Source organism: Colletotrichum aenigma (genome assembly GCF_013390185.1).
Source record: "Colletotrichum aenigma strain Cg56 chromosome Unknown KSG_Cg56_contig08, whole genome shotgun sequence".
Taxonomy (NCBI): Eukaryota; Fungi; Ascomycota; class Sordariomycetes; order Glomerellales; family Glomerellaceae; genus Colletotrichum; species Colletotrichum aenigma.
The window spans coordinates 1,435,159-1,456,134 of NW_023500914.1; the positions used below are offsets into that span (position 1 = coordinate 1,435,159).

General features: G+C 55.9%; 6 protein-coding genes across 6 annotated transcripts; 4 read left to right on the plus strand and 2 right to left on the minus strand.

Moving 5' to 3' along the window:
- Positions 1-2,642: 2,642 nt before the first annotated feature.
- On the plus strand, positions 2,643-4,768 carry ERF2 (Palmitoyltransferase ERF2; the record flags this gene model as incomplete). The annotated part of the gene is made up of 2 exons (XM_037327159.1): positions 2,643-3,944; positions 3,992-4,768. The coding sequence occupies 2 exons, from the start codon at positions 2,643-2,645 to the stop codon at positions 4,766-4,768; spliced, it is 2,079 nt and encodes a 692-aa protein (XP_037173837.1).
- A 562-nt stretch (positions 4,769-5,330) lies between these two features.
- On the plus strand, positions 5,331-6,206 carry CGCA056_v011916 (uncharacterized protein; the record flags this gene model as incomplete). Its single annotated transcript, XM_037327160.1, has 1 exon — positions 5,331-6,206. One exon carries the CDS (start codon positions 5,331-5,333, stop codon positions 6,204-6,206), a length of 876 nt encoding a protein of 291 aa, XP_037173708.1.
- A 1,920-nt stretch (positions 6,207-8,126) lies between these two features.
- Positions 8,127-9,984, plus strand: CGCA056_v011917 (uncharacterized protein; the record flags this gene model as incomplete). Its single annotated transcript, XM_037327161.1, has 2 exons — positions 8,127-8,413; positions 8,643-9,984. The coding sequence occupies 2 exons, from the start codon at positions 8,127-8,129 to the stop codon at positions 9,982-9,984; spliced, it is 1,629 nt and encodes a 542-aa protein (XP_037173836.1).
- Positions 9,985-10,168: 184 nt separating this feature from the next.
- nit-4-1 (Nitrogen assimilation transcription factor nit-4) lies at positions 10,169-12,817 on the minus strand (the record flags this gene model as incomplete). The annotated part of the gene is made up of 6 exons (XM_037327162.1): positions 10,169-10,925; positions 10,999-11,154; positions 11,229-11,447; positions 11,506-11,638; positions 11,708-11,916; positions 11,982-12,817. The coding sequence occupies 6 exons, from the start codon at positions 12,815-12,817 to the stop codon at positions 10,169-10,171; spliced, it is 2,310 nt and encodes a 769-aa protein (XP_037173707.1).
- Positions 12,818-15,332: 2,515 nt separating this feature from the next.
- On the plus strand, positions 15,333-16,541 carry CGCA056_v011919 (uncharacterized protein; the record flags this gene model as incomplete). The annotated part of the gene is made up of 1 exon (XM_037327163.1): positions 15,333-16,541. One exon carries the CDS (start codon positions 15,333-15,335, stop codon positions 16,539-16,541), a length of 1,209 nt encoding a protein of 402 aa, XP_037173835.1.
- Positions 16,542-18,834: 2,293 nt separating this feature from the next.
- On the minus strand, positions 18,835-19,824 carry pol-0 (Gag-Pol polyprotein; the record flags this gene model as incomplete). The annotated part of the gene is made up of 2 exons (XM_037327164.1): positions 18,835-19,110; positions 19,663-19,824. 2 exons carry the CDS (start codon positions 19,822-19,824, stop codon positions 18,835-18,837), a joined length of 438 nt encoding a protein of 145 aa, XP_037174546.1.
- Between the last annotated feature and the right edge of the window lie 1,152 nt (positions 19,825-20,976).

Here is a 20,976-nt window from a genome sequence, read left to right on the forward strand (position 1 = left end):
ATTCGGGAGAAACGATTGGCCGGGTGAAGGGAGGGAGGTGATTGGCCAATGGTGGGTGAGGTGGGCATTACCTCATTCTGTGTGGCTTTGGTGCATGGTATGCGAGTAAAGAGGTCCTGTGGTCTAAGAAGGATACTCTACTAAGCCAGACTTCGATTATCATCATCACCCATGCTCCGAGTCGAAACCGGTGAATACTCGAGATTCACGATTCAATCCTCGCGGTCTCGTCAAGTGATATTGTATTGCCAGAGACGCCTTTGAAAACGTGGCAAACGCACAGCAGTAACAACTGGCTGGCAGTGCTGGTGGCCGTGGTCAGCAAAGCTACATACCATTGGCCATCCCGGACTTATTCGTATACATGGCTGAATGCTGACCTCCGAAGTTGTTGAAGTCTTTGGAATCACTCTTGTTAAAAGTCACGATAGACCGCCTAAGATTTCCATCATGGAGATCCAGCGACAAAATGGCATATCAGCCATATCTACTGCAACCTGGTGTATGTCGAGCAGTTGAGTTTCTCTTCGGCCTGGCAAACACGCTTTGTGCCGTTGCGGCTCTTAACGATGTGGAGCCCGTATCGCTCGGCGAAGTCATCATGATCATCATTACGCCAGTATTGTCTTTGGTGGCGGCGTCTCTTGAGGGAGTTTACGAAGCAGACCGACAGGTGGAGTTACGCCTACGAGATGAAGATGGTTGAATCCAGCAATGAATGTGAGACCAAGGTCCCAAAACTGCGCGCGACCAGTAAGCTCTCATATCAATCACACGTACTCCTTCAGACGAAAGATTGCCGTGATGGATGCGATCTGAGGCAGCCAATAGAGAGACCGGCTAACGGTGTTACATTCAGGAACATCCCGTGTTCGCAACCTTCTGTCTATGCTTTGGGACTTGTAAGCCTGGTTCAGATGTCGAGACGTGCGGTTCGTGTCGGCATCGGGAGATGGCATATGCAAGTGTTTTCGCTGATGGGATGACCCATGTTTCGACAGCGATGCAAGATGTGTAAATACCAGACGAAATTCGCGGTGGTTTAGCGTTAAGCAATTTCGGCATGAATGGATTTCATCGACGTCGCAGAAGCGGCAATGCAGAGTCTCAGTGTTTCCCGCGTGTATCTGTCAGCAAATCGAGTGATTGCGTCTGGAAAGAGTGGTTCAAGCATTTCCCTGTTACACGGGTTGTTGGCAGCGTCTTATGAGCGAGGTCTAACCCGGGATTCCGGGTAGATCGCGGCGGACCCTCGACGACGTTGCAGCAGCCTCAGCGGCTCTCCAAAGAGGGGCAAGACGCGTCTTGAGCCATGTGATTCAATGTCAACATCGACCAAAACAAAACAGCCTTCATTCCGAGGACCGCGAAGAACATGTCAAAGAACGAACGAACGCCATCGACATACTTCGAGGCTAGAAGAAGACTGGCCCGTGCGGGGCATCCCAATCTCAATTCTCAGGTGCAGGTTTGGCGTCGCAGCGCTCAGGTCGCTCGTCGCTCGCGCGCAGACAGTTGAAGGTCGCAATGGTGCCTGAACGGTTCCATCGTCCCAGAAATCTCGTCACCCCGGCATTGCAGCCGTCACGGGCGCGGCGTCCCGTTGGCTGCTGTGCTGCTGTAGCAATTTAAACCTGGGGCCCCCAATGCGGCAATTGCAATCAAAATTGGCTGGCACAACAGCAGCCGCTGTGCATAAACAGGCGGCCATTGCCGTTTCAGAGTGGGCCTGAGCGCAGCTGCTATCATTAATATATTGTCAGCCACGCAGAGTCCTGTTAGTGATGACAGGCGGCAGCTACTTGTCGAGGCAGCACCGCTAGTCCCGTCTGGGTGGTTGTGCATGCACAAAGCACGGATATACCCAGGCACATCCATCGCCCCCCTTACTGCGTCCTTCAGTGTTGTGAGGTGCCCCCCCCCCCGGCTCTGCCTTATGCTTTTCCCACCCGGCTTCCCTTCCCTGGCCTGGCCTGGCCTCGCCAACCTCTAGTCAGTGGAGGTTGCTTTTTCGCCTGTCCTGGTGGTCCGTCTCGAAAAAAGGAACTCCAGGCAAGACAAGAAACTCCATCTCTGGTCGTCTCTTTTCCGCTGCTTCGCTCATTGTCACGGCCTATCCGCCAATCCTTTTTCTTTTCTCTCCCACTCCGTCACTCTCTCACCACCTTAGACCCATCTTCGACGCTCCGACGTCCCAACGATACGACGACACGAATACCTACAAACCCACACACTCCCTCATTCACCTACTCGACCTACCGACCGTACCATACCGACCTTACCTTAATTCACGGGCCTTTTTCCCGTCTTCTACTCTTCGCACGACCTTTTTTTAATACCCATTTCCCGCCGCACACTCTGCGCTCCCACCTTTTTCGAACCTTCCGCCCTGCATTACGCCGAGTCTACCGGTCCTATCGCGCGCCCACGCACGAAATCGTCACGTCCGCCAAAGCGCCGATTTCTACCCCCGACGCCCACTGCCGACCGATCATCTCCCTCCTCGATAGGTCTTCATCCGAGCCTTCACCAACCTCACGATATTGATCCCCGCCTAGAGAGCGACATGTTATAGTGGAGAACCGATACGAATACCCGAATAACTTTGCGCCGACAGCGGTTTACCGATCGCAGCGCTGATCATGGCCTCCAAAGACCAGGGCTCCGGCCCCAACAAACCTCCCGCCGACGACGACGGCTTCCCGAAACCTCAGTTCCCCGGGCGCTCCGACAGGCCAGGCCCCCCGAGCATCATCTCTTCGCGTATGACCGATATCGCGTCCGACGACGGCGGGGAAGCCGCCACCCAGCAGACTCTTTCCGAGAACCCGCGCAGGAAAAGCGGCATGGCCTCCGAGACTGTGTCGCGGCCAGGAACGGCAAAGACAGGCATGTCTGGATCCAGAGAAGGCTGGCGACGAGGGCCCCCTCCGCGACTGAACTACATTACGAGTCTGCACGAGAAGAGGGGGAGTATTGGCGGGGGCAGTACTGCCGGCTCCGTCAACACTCGGCCGCCCAGCGCCGCCAGCCGCAGCCATGTCCCATCTCTCACATCTTCGGCCTTTTTTCGTCCCATGAGTTCCCAGAAACTGCAGGCCCAGCGCGGCGGCGCATCTCGCCCCTCAACCCAAAACCGACAACAACCGACTCTGGAGGATGCCGAGCCTGCGGAACCGAGTCCTGCGGCTGCGGCTGCTGTGGCCAGTGGCGGACCGAATGCTCGGCACAGCGTTATCTCAAACCCGGTTTCGAACCCCGTTGCTCGCCTTCAGAGGCAGCTCAGCGGTGATGGTGAAGGAAGGCCACCTCCATCCCGAGGAACTGAATACACCGACCAGGGAACCTACGACAGAATAACCGCCAACACCAGCCCGACACACGGCCATTACCCAGCAGGCAGCATGTCTGAAAGCGTCACCCCGATATACCGCCAACAGCGCAACAGCCGGAACCTAAGCGTGAATGTGGACAGACGGTTCAGGGATCGAGGCAACCAGAGCCCCGCCAAGTCGCCGCGATCCTTCCGCTCAAGCTTCTTGCTGCCAGGGAGAAGCGACGGCGAGCAGAACAAGTCCAACCGAAGCCTGCCGGGCGCCGAGAAGCTTTCGTCGAATGCCTCGACCCCGCGACTGAACCCGGTGGACTCCTCGAGACCCGCAGACAAGAACAACTTGAGGAAGTCGAAAACCAACCTTGGCTACGTCTTTGAATATTTTGAAGGAAACACCGTCTTCTGTCTCGGTGGTCGTTTCCAGAACACCAAGCATCGGCCAGTGAACGTCGCCACGGGACTGTTCATCATCATCCCTGCTGTGCTCTTCTTCATCTTCTCTGCACCATGGATATGGCATAACATTAGCCCTGCCATACCCATAACGTTTGCATACCTCTTCTACATCTGCATCTCCTCCTTCCTCCATGCGTCTGTTTCTGACCCTGGTGTAAGTTCGACCCTCCAAAAGTGAGTGAAACTGCTGACATGCCTCAGATTCTTCCTCGTAATCTTCACGTTTTCCCTCCCCTGGAACCCACCGAAGACCCCCTCCGACTAGGCCCTCCGACAAACGACTGGACTCTCATCAAGTCCGCCGAGTCCTCCACCGCAGCCATGGAGGTTCCCGTCAAGCACTGCCGAACGTGCAACATCTGGCGACCTCCTCGCGCTCATCACTGCCGTCTCTGCGACAACTGCATCGAGACCCACGACCACCACTGCGTCTGGCTCAACAACTGCGTTGGCCGACGTAACTACCGATATTTCTTTGCCTTCGTGTCATCCGCCACATTCCTCTCGCTCTACCTTATGGGTGCCTCTCTGGCCCAAATCCTCATCCACATGAACCTTTCCGGCATTTCCTTTGGCCAATCCATCGACGACTTCCGCGTCCCGTTTGCGATGGTTATCTACGGTTTCATTTCTTTCCTGTACCCGGCCGCCCTAATGGGCTACCACATCTTCTTGATGGCGCGAGGCGAGACGACTAGAGAGTACATCAACTCCCACAAGTTCATCAAGAAGGAGCGCTTCCGGGCCTTCACCCAAGGCAGCATGCCCAAGAACTGTATCGTTGTCCTCTGCCGACCTCGGCCACCTACCTACTACCAATTCAAGAAGCGGTACAATTCTGGCGACCAGCGTCTCGGTGCCTACAGGGAGCAACCCAAGGGCGACTCCCAGGGCATGGAGATGCACAGCGTGAAGCCAGCGTCCGGGTTCCAAGGCCCCGTTTCTTTACGCAACGAAGCAAACACTGCTACGACATAATTCTTTTTCTTACTTGTTTGGTGCTCGGCGTTATCCGTGGGAGCGATCATGCGTCTACTGGACCCTGGATACCTGTAATGTATGTTTTCTATTATATCCGCCTCTGCCTGCATGCCAGGTGGACAGACAGCGCTTGTTATCTTCAGCATGGGAGATGACAAGCTAAGACATGAGGCTGGGGCGAACCGCTTCATACCTGGAGCTTGTACATAGACAATTGGCGCTACTCACTGCGCTTGCAAAAACAAATCTTAGCGAATACCCAACAATCAAGTCTATACGCCGCAGTGAAGTGATGTACGTTGCAAAGTGAATCACTGCCGATGTTCTGTTTCCAGCCAGCGTCCTACCTCAGCCGCGACATGCTTTCACTTCATCACTGGCGAAATCGCAACTGCTTGGGAGTTAGTCACTGTGCCACCATAACCAGCAAACACCCCATAAATACCCTCCACATCCTGCGCAGAAGGATCTGCCCAGGAGCAGACGTGGCATAAAGTAATAACCTGCACTTCCTCACGAGAATCCCCAGTTGTTACAAGACAGACAGACAACTCTCACAATGCACTACGAATTCGACGGCTACTCCGAGGCCAGCAACTCGCCGGGCCGGGCCGCCGCCCCGCGTGCGCAAGGCGGTGGACAGAACCGGGACCAGCGGCAAGATCACAACAACAGCGACCGCGGCCGCGAGGAGGACAACCAGTACCCCAACGGCTTCTACCGCGGAACGGGCCGCTTTGCGCGCGAGAACTTTGAGAGCGAGCGGCGCGAGCGTGAACGCGAGCGCGGCCAGCAGCAGCAGCAGCGGACGTTTGGCGCGTCGCCGTATCGGTCTGCTGCGTTTGAGTACATGGACACGGGAGGCAGGGGGAGGAGCGAGGAGGAGTGGGGGCGGGTGTTTATGGAGGCTTTTCGGAGGAGAGCCGGCGCAGATGGAGGAGGTGGTGGTAGTGGTGGTGGCGGCGGCAGGATGGGCATGGACGAGAGGGAGGGGTACGCAGGAGGAGGAGGAGCAGGAGGGTATGAGCCGCGCGGATACGGAGCGGAGCGGGAGATGGGATTTGAGGAGTTTCTAAGCGGGGTCTTTGGCGGCGGGGGTTTCGGCGGGCGCTTTGGCCCGGAGGCCGGGGGCTACGGTTACGGCTCCGGTGGTGGTGGTGTGGGGGTCAGCTTTGAGGAGATGTTCGGGCCGCCGCCTGGCTTCGGCGAGGGCTCCTCCCCCGGTGCCGGTGGGGGTTACGGTGGAGGACGAGGTCCGGGGTACAACAGGGGAGCCGATGAGCAGAACGAGCACGACCGGCGGGGAGGCGCGGGGATGACGCGGGACGAGTTCGATAACATGTTCCGGGCGCGGTTCGAGGGCCCGAGCATCAACGGGTACGCGTCCGGCCCGCCGCCTGCTGATTTGTTTGATCGGTGGTATACGGATTGGTAGATATTGGCTGGCTGGGTGGCAGTGAGTGAGTGAGTGAGTGAGTGAGGGAGAGTGTGCGAGTGTGTTCTACAACACGCGGGTGGGGATCGGTAGTTGCAGCTCGGCAGATGTATCCGTAGCGAAATCCAGTGCAACAGTCTCTCTTGCGTCGTGGTGACATTCGGGATTTGTGTTTCGTGAGTGCATCGCTGCGTGGCCTGATCATGGGCCGGGAGCGCTCGGGGAGGGGGCTATAAGACAACAAACCAGACATGATGTGCGATTTCATTCCAAATCACCCATGCCCATCGGCACTCTCTTGCGTGTTACTCGAGGTGTTCATCCAGCCTGCCGCGTTCCATGCTTGCTTGATAGGATGGGCCGGGAGAGGGACCGGGGAAGGTTGCTGCGTGGTCAGCATCTCCGTTAATTGAGGGGAAAGGGGGCAGCGAGATAATTGTAATTGCAGCTTCATGAAGGCTGAATAAGGGCAGAAGGGGGAGGGGATGGGCTTGTCTGGGTGCATTTAAGGAGTTGTTCTGCCGAGGTGTGGTGAGCAGTGGAGGAGAGGTTTGTGGATGTGCAGTGTGCTGTGTTGTGCTGGCAAGACGCGGGGGCCTTTTGAGTTCCCGTCCTTTGTTCTCGACCACCCCCGTTTCGAGGCCGGATCGCCGGTCGACATTTCACTGCCATTCGAGACGAACACCGGAGAGCAAACATCACGGAACAGCAATCAGGTTACCCCTCGTACCACCCACCATCACCACCACTCACCCATCGAGGCTCTTGAAGTTGTTGAATCAAGGTTGCATGCGCCACTTCGCCCCTCCGCCAAATAGACTAAGAAGACTGGACTGACCCGCATCTATCTCGCTCAAGCCCGTTTTGATCCCATCACCATCAAACCACCTCCAAATCCCGAAAACAACACAAGCCTCATCGCCTTTTTTGCTTGATGTTCCTTTCACGCCAGACACGACCAATCACCTCCTCCGGCACGCGCCGCATCCGCGCAGCTCCCGCCGATGCCCACCAAAAGCCGACCCTGCACGGGAAATCTCGCTAAAGCTGCGAAGTCCTTTTGACCTGGGCCAATCACGGATGCTGCTCGAGTCGGGGGGTCCAACGTCACCAAAGTCACATACCACCGCCCGCCGGCCTCCGTCCTCCCCCCCTCGTTGCGTGCTGTTGGTCCTCACATCCTCTCCCCCCCCTTCGCCTTCTCCCGCCTCCTTCAGGCTTCCAAGGACGCCCTTCCAACATAAGACCGAACTTGCTCTGTTTCTGTGCGTGCGCCGCACCTTTCCCACAATTATCTTGCTCGGTCTGCAGTTCCCGGCCCCCAAAAAGAAGGATTCGGGCGCAACTCCTGGAAAGGGGAATTGCTCTACACCTATCACATTCACTCTTCCCGCCCTTCACAGTTTTTGGACCAGCAGAACGGAGGAAGGATTCGCCAACCAACCCCCCCAAGCTGAAGCTTCCTCGCTCTTACACCGAACTTGTTACTGAACCAGGAAATCCCAGGAAAGGCGCCTTCGCCCGATCTTGCTGACGGCGGAGCCCCCCAATCTCTCCATATCTCCCTTCCCTCGGACTTCAGCTCTCTGCTCCTCCTCCCGTCCCCCCCAGCCTGGGGGATTCCCCTCTTTTTTCCGTCCTCGTCTGGGTTGCTGTGCGGTTTGTTTGGCTGAACGGGGGTTGGCTTGGGCTGTCCCCAAATCTGCTTGTCCGCAGCCTCGAGCCTCGCGCGGCAAAGGAACCACCTATTTGCTGACCGACGACTACTCGATCGGGCGAAGAGGAGACGGAATAGCCAGACTGGATTGTACTGGATCTGGACCTTGGGAAAACCTTGGAACTCCACGCCAACCGCAAGCCCAGCCCCCCGCCGCCGCCGTCGCGCTGCGCCCGACCACCACCACCACCACCACCACCACCATGGAGTCTCCGCAGCAGCAGCAGCAGCAGCAGCTCTCCCCGTGCCTCGAGGGTGCTTCTGCTGTTGCTGTTCCTGCTGCTGCTGCTCTATCCGTTCCTGTCTCGCCTGTTGACGTCCCCGTCTCCGCCCCTGTGGCGCTGCCAATAGTTACCAAGAGCAAGGTGTACGCCACAGAGGACCATTGGACGTGCCACAGGGGGATCATCACAAGGCTGTACCGGGACGAGAACAAGACGTTGAAGGAGGTCAAGCAGATAATGGAGGAGACTTACTACTTTCATGCAACGTAAGAAAGCCCACCTTGCCCAACCCATCCATACATCCGTCCAAAGCTAGTTCACACTCTTTCCCACCCTTGCTCCTCTTAAAACCCCTCCCCGAAAGAATTTCCCAAAGTTCCACACACAATGTTAAACATTCTCTCCATCCCCTCTTTCGAAAAGGCCAAGAAAGAGATTCGTGGTGTGAAGTAACAATAAAAATGGGGACTGACACGAACGTTACCCGCGCTCTAGGGAGAGGATGTTCAAGACCCGTATCAAGCGCTGGGGCCTCGACAAGAAGTTCAAAGAAGCCGAGGTCCTGGCCATGCTCCAGGTCAAGACCAAGCGCGACGCCGCCGGCAAAAAGACCCGCTTCACCGTCCGCAACCAGGAGGTCGAGTGGGAGCGCATCGCCCACTACCTCAAGCGCCGCCCCGACCTGCAGCGCGACCCGCGCCACGCCTCCCCGGACCAGGACCAGGACGCGCAGCGCGAGCTCGTGCGGCTGCTCAAGGGCGAGCCCGGCCTTGGCCCTGCCGGCGCCGGGGTGGACGAAGAAGACTACGAGGCCGTCGCCCGCTACGGCATCCGCTGCCGCACGCCCTCGCCGCCGCCGATGCCGCGCGTCATCGACCCGGCCGCCGACCTGCGCATCCCGGACGAGATCCTGCGCCTCATGAAGGGCTTCTTCGACGGCGCGTTCCAGGGCCGCATGTGGACCATGGTCGACGACACGCTCTGCGCCGCCGGCCAGCGCGCGCCGTCCCGCGACCGCCCCAACCGCTGGGGCGACTTCATGAGCGACACGCACCGCCACATCGTCGGCCGCCGCGGCGACTTCCGCGGCGCTCACGCGGCCTTGTGTGCGCAGCTCGACGTCCTCCGCTGGATCATCAAGGACCAGGACCCGGAGCTGGCCTTCTTCCTGTGCTACTCCGTGCTCAGCCAGCCGCGCGACATCTCAGAGTGGCTGCTTCCGCACATCTGCACCCTGCACGAGCAGGTCCACGGCCCACGGCACCCGCTGACGCTGATCTGGGCGCGAATCCGGCGCGTCGACCACAGAGAGCGCGTGCGCATCCTGCATTCCCTAGTAAAGTACGGCGCCAAGGACCTGGAGAAGCGGCTCGGCCTGCTCAACATCACTATTCACTACATCCACGGGCTGCAGGGCCAGCTGCTCGCGCGGCTAGGCGAGACGGGCGGCAGCGACTTCGCGGAGATGACGGCGCTGTACGCGAGCACGTCGGCGGCGTACATGGCGCAGGGGCGGCTGCGGGAGGCGTGCAAGTGCCTGTTCGCGCTGGCGGGCTTGCAGCTCACGGCGCAGGAGTTTGAGCAGGCGCGGCTGACGCTGGAGCGGGCGGACGACAATATTGTGGCCGTGGAGCGCGCGGAGGGGCGGACGCCGACGACGATGCGGGTGTGGCAGTACGGCGAGATGGGGCAGCTGAATTACACGGTCGAGAGGGCGAGTAAGTACGGCGAGAGCCTGGCGATGGCGAGGGCGCAGTTTGGGAGGAGTAGTCCACAGGCGTTGATGACGATGTTGTCGTGGAGGGGGTCGTGGCCGTATATGCAGGAGGCGGCGTGAGGGAGACAGGCGTTGAGGGGAAAGAGGGAGATTGTTCACGAGTGGAGAAGCAATTCCTGTACTTTTAGTAGCGATACCATATCAAAAGTAATTCAAGGTTAGCATGGCCGGCGTTCGACATCATGTCCTGTCACAGTCGTCTTCCGTTGGTGTGTTTTTGATGTCATTATGTAGAATGACTGGCCTATTCCGGGCCGTCGTGGTTGAAGTACAGCGCGTCAGGAGGCAGCAAACCATCCCAACTTCCCGGCATGGCCTGTCCTCCCGCGGTAAAGACCCAGTCGAGGTCAAGCCGCATATCCATATCAATCCCCTCGTGGTCGACCTCCCCCCTCTCATCCACCACACCCGGATCCCCCGGCTGCTGCGACGGCGATATGCTCTGAAAGCTGCCGACGCTTCTTGATCCCGCAGGGCTGTCCGTCCTCGCCCTCTTGCGCGACTGGTTCCCTGCAGACGCCGCCCTCACCAACCCCCCACCACCCGACGTCGGCCCCAACCCCGGCCGTCTCGCCGCCGCCGCCCCGGCTCCGCTCAGCCGCCGCGACTTCAGCTCCCACTTGCGCTGCAGCATGAGCAGAAAGTCGCGCGAGCGCTTGGCGCACTCCCACGAGGCGGACAGCTCCTCAAGCGCGCGGAAGCAGACGCTCAGGTGCGTGGCGGTCTTGGCGGTCTTGGCGCGGCGGCGGCGGCGGCGCGACATGGACGCGAAGATGAGGATGATGGCGGCGGAGAAGATGACGGCGACGCCCTGGATGTTGACGCGGCGCAGGGAGTAGCGGCGCTCGTAGAGCAGGATCAGCTTGGCGACGGCGGCGGCGGACTCGATGCACATGCGCTGCGCGTGCATGTAGCCCGGGCCCTGCGGCGGCTGCGGCTGGAGGTAGGAGGAGGACATCCAGGGGCGGTGGGCGTGGATTACGTTTTGGTAGTATTGCATGCTGTTTATGTGAAGTTAGATGGTGTCTAAGTGGTGGCGAGATTTGGAATATGGGGGAAAGGGGGGCTACTGACTGGAGGAGAAGGACGTGTGGCAGGTATGCTCCTTCGGTGTCCTCGAGGTCGACTTGGAGAGCTTCGGGGAGGTTCTCTTTCCAGACGAAGAGCAGGGAGACAATCTGCTCGTTTTTCTCTTGGAGAACGTTTCTTGGAATCTTGGAGTTGCCGTATCTTATAGAGCATTGTTAGTCGTCTTATTCGCATGCGGGAGGTAGCTTGGAGTCTTGAGAGTCAACCACACTTACAACGTATGCCCTAAAGGAGCCATGATCTCGCACAACTCAATTCTTTGGAGGCTTACATCCTCGATGTGATACGTCATTGCTGCTAGAGGAGAGCCATTGCTGCGCGGCGACGTGTAAGGCGACCAAACTGCAGCCCCTGAAGCGCCAGCGACCGGCTTTTGCACTGTTATATCGTCGAGGCTGACGCGGAACGGCCGGCCTCGATAGTAACCTAGAGTTCTTTCAGGAGACGACATTAGGACTTGAGAACAAGAAAGTCTGCGTGTGCTTCACTTACTGATCCACAACATACGTCCCCCAAAAGACGTTCCGACGCAGGTCAGCTTCCGCGGGCGTCAGGATGCCCTTTGTAACGTAGGGAGTCATGTCCTTGTGAAGAGCCAAGTCGAAGGCGAGGCGGATGGCCATTCCTTTAAGGATGTTCTGTTAGCCGTGATGTCCCCAGCTTCCCTCATGGAACGGCGTCAATGATACAGTACCGCTGTACAGCCAGCCCCTGGAGTCTCTATTCGCTCCGATTTCGTGGCTGCTGAGGACGACCATCGCTTGGACGGTCGACACCGAGGGCGAGTCCAGCTCAATCTCCAACAGAGTCTTGGCGCGGGCGGCAAAGAAGTCGGGCAGAGACTTGGGAAACGTGACAAAGTTCGGATGGTACCGGGACTCGAAGGCAGCGCCGAGAGAACACCTGGATCGCGTTAGAAACATGCTCTTGCAATGCCTATTTTCCGTTGGGGGACCGGAGCAACCAACATTGCGTTTCTGAGAGCCTCAGAATAATACGGCGTGTCTTCCTCCCGTTCTAGCCACTTGTACTTGGCGTCCTCGTACAAAGTGCGATCGACAATATGCGAAAAGGGGTCCTGCCACGCAAAGTAAAGGTTGATCAGGTGCTCTTCCAGATCTGGTGGTATCGTCTTGCCGTAGCCCATCATGTCCAGATGCTCCTGCCCGTCGTTCCGCACAGTTCGATCGACTGCCAACGTGTCGCTTCCCGCGGGCATCTCAACAAGACTAAAATTCGACGTCGGTCCGTAGTAGGAAATCTGCCCGTTGGGCCCGATGTGTAGAGATCCCAGCCGATCTGACAGTTGGTTGACGAGGTCTTCCTCCGTCGTCCCCGATGCGCTGTCGTCATTCTCGTTGTCGCTCAGCACACCGCCGCCCTCTCCCGAGTGAGAGCTGAGTAGAGGATGACTGGGTGCGCGCACGCTTGCGACGTCGAAGCCGGGAGCGATGATGTCTCCGTTTTCTGGGGGGCTCCAGTCCCAGTCCGCAACGACCTTTGACGCAGCATCCCTCGGTTGAGCCCATGCCGCTGGCGTGTGGCCGTGACGGACGGCGTCGAACCCAAAAGCGGCTGCGTCGAAGGACAGGCCAAAGTCGGGGGGCAGCTGGCCCGGTGGCGCCATGGGGTGCACAACAGGAAGAGCCGGTGCAAGCGGATACTGACCAAGTGACAGTGCCGGGTCGATCGGTAGTGCCGAGTTCATGGATGGCGGCGTGGGTTTCTCCAGCGTGACTTGGACTTTGGAGAGACCCAAAGTCTCCAGGATCCGGTTGAGGCTCTTGCCCTCCTCTGAAGCCATCGCGGGCGGTTGAAGCCCATTTTGACTGATGAAATGACAAAGCTGGTCGACCCTGCTCGAAAGCAACTCTACAGCAACGCGCAATGAAAGCCTATTCCCGGTAAGGTCACTTCCGACGACCCTCATAAACAATACGAAACTCACTTGCGTTTGTCCTCTCCGGCTTGGTATCTACAGTCCCTGCGTTTGTTCTTGCAGTTGGAACATGTCGGCGTTGCACCGTCACACTGTGGATCGTTAGCCTGTGCGATTCAACCGATGTTGCGGAGATGAGGTAACCTTGATCTTGCTCTCCCTGCAGGAGATGCATGCAGTCGTGACATGTCTCCTCTTGGAATCGGGCTTCGATGATTGAGGCATGCTGCCCCCTTGGCCCCGGATCAGCCTTGGATCGTGGTTGAAGGAGTGGAGGTTGAACTTGGCTAATTAAGGCAGGCAGGGTCTCATGCGTGCGCACGATGTGGTGCGGGTCGGTGGCAGCTTCTTGGCCGGTCCGGAGGCCCCACTCACGCACCTCGTCGCAACGCAACGTGTATCCAAGTACTCCGGGCGGAGAGTACCCAATGTCGGGGGTGGCTTAGGTGGAATTAAGCCTTGAACCGCGGGGCGCGTGGACGCCGGGCCTGCTGCGTGCAGGGAACCTGCTGGGCGCTACGGCAAACTACACCGCTATGATAGGCTGCTAAGGCTTGGTAGAAGTTTCTAATGGTCAAAGGTCAGCCATAGTCGTGCTCCCCATAACCACCACGCCGGTCGATGAGTCGGTATCTCGGTTCATCCGACCGAATGGTGCATGGCGAGTGGAATTTGACTCGAATGTTGACTCAGTTTCGCTTTTTCTGCTGTTTCTGGCGGTGGGATCCTAGAAAGGGACTGTCAAGAAGGCCATAGTCATATCGGTCTCGGAAACTCATACCTCGGATCACAGCCAACATTGGTTGAGCCTGAAGTCAAGAGATGGATGATGATAAATATCCCAAGCCGCCATGGCCTCGTATTTATTCACACAATGTCTGTCGTGTAACTCCCCGCGTAACCAAAATAAGCTTATCCGTACGAACCTGTAGTCATACCGAGGCATCGCGAGTCGGCCGAACAGTACCGAATGTCGAAGGACATAGGGCCGTGCTGAACTCTCTGAAGGTTCAGAGTTTACAAGAAATAAAGCGTAAAGCCGGTCCTATTTGATGAGTCGTAAAGTAAAGACACTTCTACAGCGGGAAGCCTCCCCGCACTCGTAAAGAGTCCGAATCACGTTGCAGAGTCCGAATTGCGATTGAGTCCTATGTTGACGACCTCGCTTTTCGAGACAAATACAGTAATAAAAGACACTGAGATACTGCTGTAAAGTCTCGTAGCGACCAACTTCGGGGATGATGGAATATGAATCAATAAAGATTACAGCAATTTATCAGCTTGCAACCAATCCGGCGTGTTTCGCGGAGCTCGTAGGCGCCGAACCCCGATCATGGCTCGTAACGATTCGGAGACTATTCGTCGCCAACACCGAGTCTGGATACATCATAACCTTGACTGCTTGGAAGGCATGTAACAAGCTCAGTTTTATGGGTTGCTAGAAGAGCTAGTATTGCCATACATAGGTCATGACCTATTCAGTAGGGCCTCTCGATGTAAGCTTTATGCTTTTGCTAGAGAATCAACCTAGACGTGGCAAGGTTACTCCTTGGCCGCTCGGCCAGTTCCGAACAACATCAGTGCGCTTCGCAAGCTGCGTATTGAACAGGAAGAGAATATTCCAAGCCTTGTTGTTTGAGGGGTAGACGAACAGCCTTCTTCCTCCCCAGGGAAATGATCTTGAATGACGCCAGACCATCATCCTTTGGCACGCCCCGTGATCGGATGGCATCGGCCAGTTCTCCCCGCCGACGCCGTCATTAACTAATGAGTCTAGCATATGGGGCCGCTCGATGAGCCTCCCGGAACTACGGTCCGATGAAATGTTAGATCTGAGGGCACGGCGAGATCTCATAGGGTGATCGGAAACCATATCCCGAGATCTCCACTTCACGAGACCTGGGGATTCAACTACGCATGAAGATATTTCCAAACAATCTAGACCAAAAGCTACAAGAATCGCCGCGTTTAAACGTATAGATTAAGGTGGCTTCTTCGGCTCAGACGCCGGTGCTGGCAGAGTACCCTCACGGAGCGATCCGGGGGGTGGGCCCGCCGAGAACCGGCCCCATCCGGGGCTGAAACGGGCAATTCTGGCCGATGGAGAAGCAGCCGGGCATTTCCCCAGAATCGTTGAATAATTCCCTTTCCAGAACTTCTCAGAGAAAGGAACGCGTTATACACCAGTTAACGGCGCATGACGTATCAAACCTCTTTGAATGAACCAAGCGAAAACACTGTGGAGAGAAAACCCACCAGGTCACGGTCTTAAATACCCCGCGCTTCCCCTCCACATCTACGACAATTGACTTCTTCAAAGCATTAAGAGAATACTCTGCTCACCACTTTCGTTGTCACGACATCTCACACGAAAGGAAACATGACCATCCGCAACGGCCAGACGAACGGGGCTCGACCCTCCAGCACCTCATCCACACGTCTCTTCTCGCCTTCTGAAACCTCCGCAATAGATTCATTCGCATCCCTCTGCTCCCAGTCAGCAACACCGGAAGACTACCCCTTAGCCGCCTCGATCGAGAAGAACATCCCCATCTACGACCTCCCGCCGTACGCCAGCCTCGACCAAGACCAGCGCGCGGCCCTCCAGGACGAGTGGTACCGCGTCCTCATTTCCGGCCCAGGCGTCTTCGTCACCAAAGGCCTCTACCGCGACAGGTCCCTAATCGAAGCGGCCAACGCCGCGTTCGCGTCCATAATCGAGGAGGAGAAGAAATCAGGCGTCGCAAAGGGCGACCACTTCGCCAGCGCCGGCAAGAACGACCGCATCTGGAACTCCTTCAGCAAGCACGGCCTCGCGGACCCGGCGTCGTTCGTCAAGTACTACGCGAACCCCTACCTCGGCCTCATCTCCAGCGCGTGGCTGGGGCCCGGGTACCGTATCACCGCACAGGTGAACAACACCAAGCCCGGCGCCGCGCCGCAGGTCTGCCACCGCGACTACCACGTCGGCTTCCAGACCGCCGCGGCGTCGGCGCAGTTCCCCCGCGCGATGCAGGTTGCCAGCCAGATTTTGACGCTGCAGGGTGCTGTGGCTCACTCCGAGGTCCCCATCGAGAGCGGGCCGACGAGGTTGCTGCCTTTTAGCCAGACCTTTGAGCCTGGGTATGTGGCGTACCGACGGCCCGAGTTCAACGAGTTCTTCTTGAAGAACTACGTGGCGTTGCCGTTGGAGGTGGGCGACGGGCTTTTCTTCAACCCTGCACTCTTCCACGCGGCGGGGGAGAACCTGTCAGCCGATGTGTACCGGATGGCGAATTTGCTGCAGATCAGCAGTGCCTTTGGCAAGCCCATGGAGTTTGTCGATGCTGTTCCGTTGGTGGAGAAGACTTGGGACCACTTGGTGAAATTATACGAGGAGCAAGGGATGAGTGAGGAGGTCAAGTCTTTCATAGCTGCCGTCGGCAACGGATATCCTTTCCCAACAAATCTTGACAACAACCCGCCGAGAAATGAGGGCATGGCCCCAGAGTCGGAGCAAGACAATATCACCAGCAGTCTTGTAGGCAAAAAGAGCGGGGAGGAGGCGGTAGATGCGTTGAGGAGCTTTGTCACTAGGTCAAGGACATAGATAGAAACCAAGACTTGGATTGCTCATATGAAACACAGCGATATTGTAAGGGGCTGGCCCCTAGGCTTGTTCAACGTAGAGGTGCCGTCGATTGACTATTCTAAGCTGAAGAAGGAGGAAAGGACTTTACAGGGATAGGCGCCTAGCAGCAGTGATGCAGACCGGGGCTAGGCGGTGTGCTACAGCAGAATAGTGGATCCGGCGGAGCCGGATCTCGGTAGCTGCTCCGGCAAAGCCGGAGATCTCGGCCGGGCTCTAGCCCGTTACATTACCTCCCCGCTCCCCTCCGGCGGCGCGTCCGTGGCGCTAGAGCTAGGTCTCCATCGTGCTTCATCGCGGGGCCGTAACGTTGTTCGTAAGCCTCTATCGCTTCCGTCCCCTGGAGCGTCTCGATAGGCTCCCAGGTTCTCTCTGCATATCCTTCCCACTTAACCAGCACTTCACGGCGTCTCCCACGCCCTCGACGCTTCCAGGCGGCGGCGTCGATACTCTCTACATTCCAGGTCTCCTCGCCTTCGTCATCTATAATTGGGGGCGGCTGCTTGTCGTCCAGCGTTTGCCCAGGTAAAGGGTTGTTACCTGCACGCTTCAGGGTATCCACGTGGAAGCGTAGGTATATAGCTGTTAGCACGTTAAGCTCTACTATATATAGTGAGATAACCTTCGTAACGGTATACTTATGGTGCAACCAATCCAGTTTCTTGCATAGCCTAGGGGACCTGTAGTGGCCTATGTGAAGCCAGACTTTGTCGCCTGCTTCTAGTCTCTCCGTAGGCTGGCGCTTCCTGTTAGCCAGCTCCTCATAGCGTTGCTGCGTTGAGGCAAGGGTCGACTATGCCATATCCATCACATCCTGGAGCCTTGTTACCAACTTGCGTGCCAGGTCCTCGCGAGGGCCCTCATGGTCTTCTGGGTCTGCCTCTTAAACCCAGACAGGCTCTGGGTGGTATCTGTGTTCTAAGAAGAAGCTGCTCATGCCTATAGCGCTGCTATCGCAGCTGCAGAGCGCTAGTTGAGCTGCTGGGAGGTTATTCGCCTAATCCTTCTGCAAGTAGGTAATATAATTGCATAGGTAGGCCTGGATCTCTTGGTTCATCCTTTCTGGGCCTCCATCAGTCTGTGGGTGATAGGCAGTACTGAGCTGCTGTTCTATTCCTAAAAGCTTGCAGAATTGCCGCCAGAAGCGGCTCGTCCAGTTGCTTCCTCTGTCGCTCATAATTGAGGTAGGGACGCCGTGGAAGCGGAAGTGGCAACTCAGGAATCGTTCAGCGCAGGCTTCAGCTTCCATACTTTCCATAGCTTCAAGGGTTACGCCTTTTCCTAGCCGGTCGATAATTACCCAAAGGTATCCCTCACCCTTATCCATAAGGGGAAGGTTGGTAATAAAATCCATAGCGAGGTTGCTTCGTATACGCTGCGGTATTAGTAGAGGTTTCAGAAGTCCTTTTCGATGCTCTCTCCAGATGTGGCTTCGCCTGCAGCTATCGCAATTGCAGCAGAAGCGTCATACTAGCTGTGACTGGCCAGGCCAGTAGAAGCGCCTACTGACTAACGCAAAGGTATTATCTCTACCAGGGTGGCCACTAAGTACTGAATTATGGCTGCTTTGAACGATATAAGTACGTAGTGTGTTCGCCTCGCTATCTAGGTCTTCACTACCTGGTACCTAGATCTAGTCTCTGAATAGTAGTCGGTTGCTATTATCGATCTCACACTCAGCAATCTGGACCTTTAGCTTGAGGCTAGGAGGGAAGCTTCTTTCTCGTTATTTCACAGCATTATATGCCTGCTGGTAGACTTAGTCTTACCCTTAGGTCTGGTCCCAGAGTCGCTATAGTTCCTTATCGTTAGTGAACATAAGCACTGATGGGGCTGCATCTACGCGTTGTGTACTCGTTAAGGTAAGGGCTACTTCGGGAAGAAGCTGGAGAATCCAGCCTTATTCGCGCTCGTCCTCTAGAGACATAGGTACGTCTTATTTGCATCTAGAGAGTGCGTCTGGCACTACTGCTTCACTTCCTGGCTGGTACTATATCTCGAAGTTATACTGAGATAGTTCCTCTGCCTATCAGCTTTATCGTTCTGTGAGCCTCTGCTTTGTTATGAAGTACTTCAGGTTCTTATGATCAGATAGAACCTTAAACTTATTGACGCTCTGCAGTTCCGCTCTCCATGCTTATAGGCAGCTAATAATAGCTAGCATCTCCTTATCGTGGATTAGGTAGTTGAACTGGGCGGCATTCAGCCGCTGTAAGTGGTATGCTATTGCGTGACGTCTCCTATGCTCATCTTCTTATGACAGTACTCCTCTAAGGGCGAAGCCTGAGCAGTCAGCCTCAACATAGGTTGTACGCTCAGGGTCTAGTTGATATAGGATAGGCTTAGCTGCAAAGATCCTCTTAAGCTCCTGGAATGCTACTTCCTGCTCTTTACCCCAGTGGAATAGGACGCCCTTCTTTATAAGAGATATAAGGGGTCCAGCAATCTCTGAGTATGCTGGGATGAAGATCCAATAGTAGTTTGCAAACCCTAAGAAGCTTCTAACTCCCTTAACCGTCTTTGGCGCAGCCTATTCCTTGATTGCCTTCAGCTTCTCAGGATCGCAGGAGATGCCTACTCCTGTAGTGATAATAAACCTTAGGTACTTAGCTGTCTTCACAGAGAACGCACACTTATGAGGGTCTAGCTGGAGCCCTATAAGAGCAAGCTTCCGTAGTACTAGCTTAACCTTTGCTTCGTGGTCTTGCTATGAGCTATTTGAGTAGATCAGTACGTCGTCCATATATGCTGTAGCGAAATCGTCTAGGTACTCTCAAAGCACTCTATTGATATATCGTTAAAACGTAGCAGGGGCTCCCGTGAGCCTAAAGGGGACGACAAGCCACTCAAATAGCCTATATCTTGTTTGGAAGGCTGTCTTATACTCCTCTCCCTCTGTGATTCAGATCTTATGGAACGCTGCTACTACGTCTAGCTTAGTGAACCACTTAGCAGCGCTGACAGTCTATAGCGTCTCTCGAATCAGAGGGAGAGGGTATCAGTTGCGCCTTATAAGTTCGTTAAGGGCGCAGTAGTCAACATAAAAACATATCCCTCCACCTGGTTTGCATATAAACAGTACCAGGGCTGATGCTTCTGAGCTACTAGCGCAGATAAAGCCCTTATCTAGTAGGTCTCTCAGGGTCTTACGGAGGACGAGAAGCTCTTCTCGTGACATGCTGTAGAGCGGCCCCCATGGTAGTACGGCCTCGTTGCTGTCGCTCTCCTGTTTGATAGGGATCATATAGTCGACTCCAGGGCGATGCAGAGGAAGGTTAGCAGCTTCGTCAGGTTGGAATAGCTCTTAGAACTCAGCTAGTACAGCTGGTGGAAGGAGGGCCTTTAGGTCTGCCTTCTCAGTCTTCCTCATAAGAGCCTTCTATATATCTGCTAAGCTGATCGCTTGAACTTCATATCCTGCAGTTCCTTTGGTTCGTTATCGTGCCCTCTTATAGAGCGTTGCAAAAGGGGCTCCTGGGAGGAGGCGGGCAGCCCTGATCCAGCGCACTCGCTCTGGCTCTTCCTCGCCTTTCAGACGTAAGTCTACACCACCCCTCCTATGCTGTATACGCTAGGCAGCAGCATCATATAATATACGGTTCCTCTCCATCCAGGGTTTCCCTAAGAACAGATCGTCGCTAAGGCTACGTATGGTATACGCGAAGATCTTCTCATCATAACCGCACAGCTTGAGGTTAAAGACAACCACACCTGTTGCTTTTGTAGCGCCTGTAGCGTCGCTGAAGCTGCCTAGTACTCGCTCAGAGCGGTCCACTACTGGCAGGCGGAGCTTGCAGGCCAGGTCGTGGTCGACAAGGGCGTATAAGTCGCACCCTATATCTATCACGGCGTCTGCTTAAGTGCCCTTATATATGCAGGTAGTAATCACTGCTGACTTGCTGCTCATGCGATGCTTAAACTGCTTCCATTTTGTGATATCACTAAGTTCAGCCTCTAACGCCCAACTTTGCGGTGGAGTTACTCTTTTCCTAAGCTCTCTTCAGCCTCAGAGCTTCCCAACTCCTCTATAAGACTCTTATCGCTGCTCTCTTCTCGCTTCTTAGCTTTCTTAACCTTCGCAGGATAGGAACGCTTCGGCTTAGGACACCATATAGCAATATAGCCGATCTGGTTGCAGTTGAAGCACTTACAGGTGTCTCTCACGAGCTGCAGCAGGTCTTCAGATGAGGAGCTGCTTTGTTAGCGACATGACTTTGTCTTCTCCTTGCCCTTAGCGCGGCTGACGCCAGACATCAGTATATCTCCATCTGCGTCTTATTAGCGGTTAGGTTGCAGCACTTTCTGAGAAGTGTAACTGAGGTAGCGTTCCCTAAGCTTCCTGCTATCTAAGCAGGATCCTATAGTGAGAAGCAGTTTTATAAACTAGTGGTAGTCC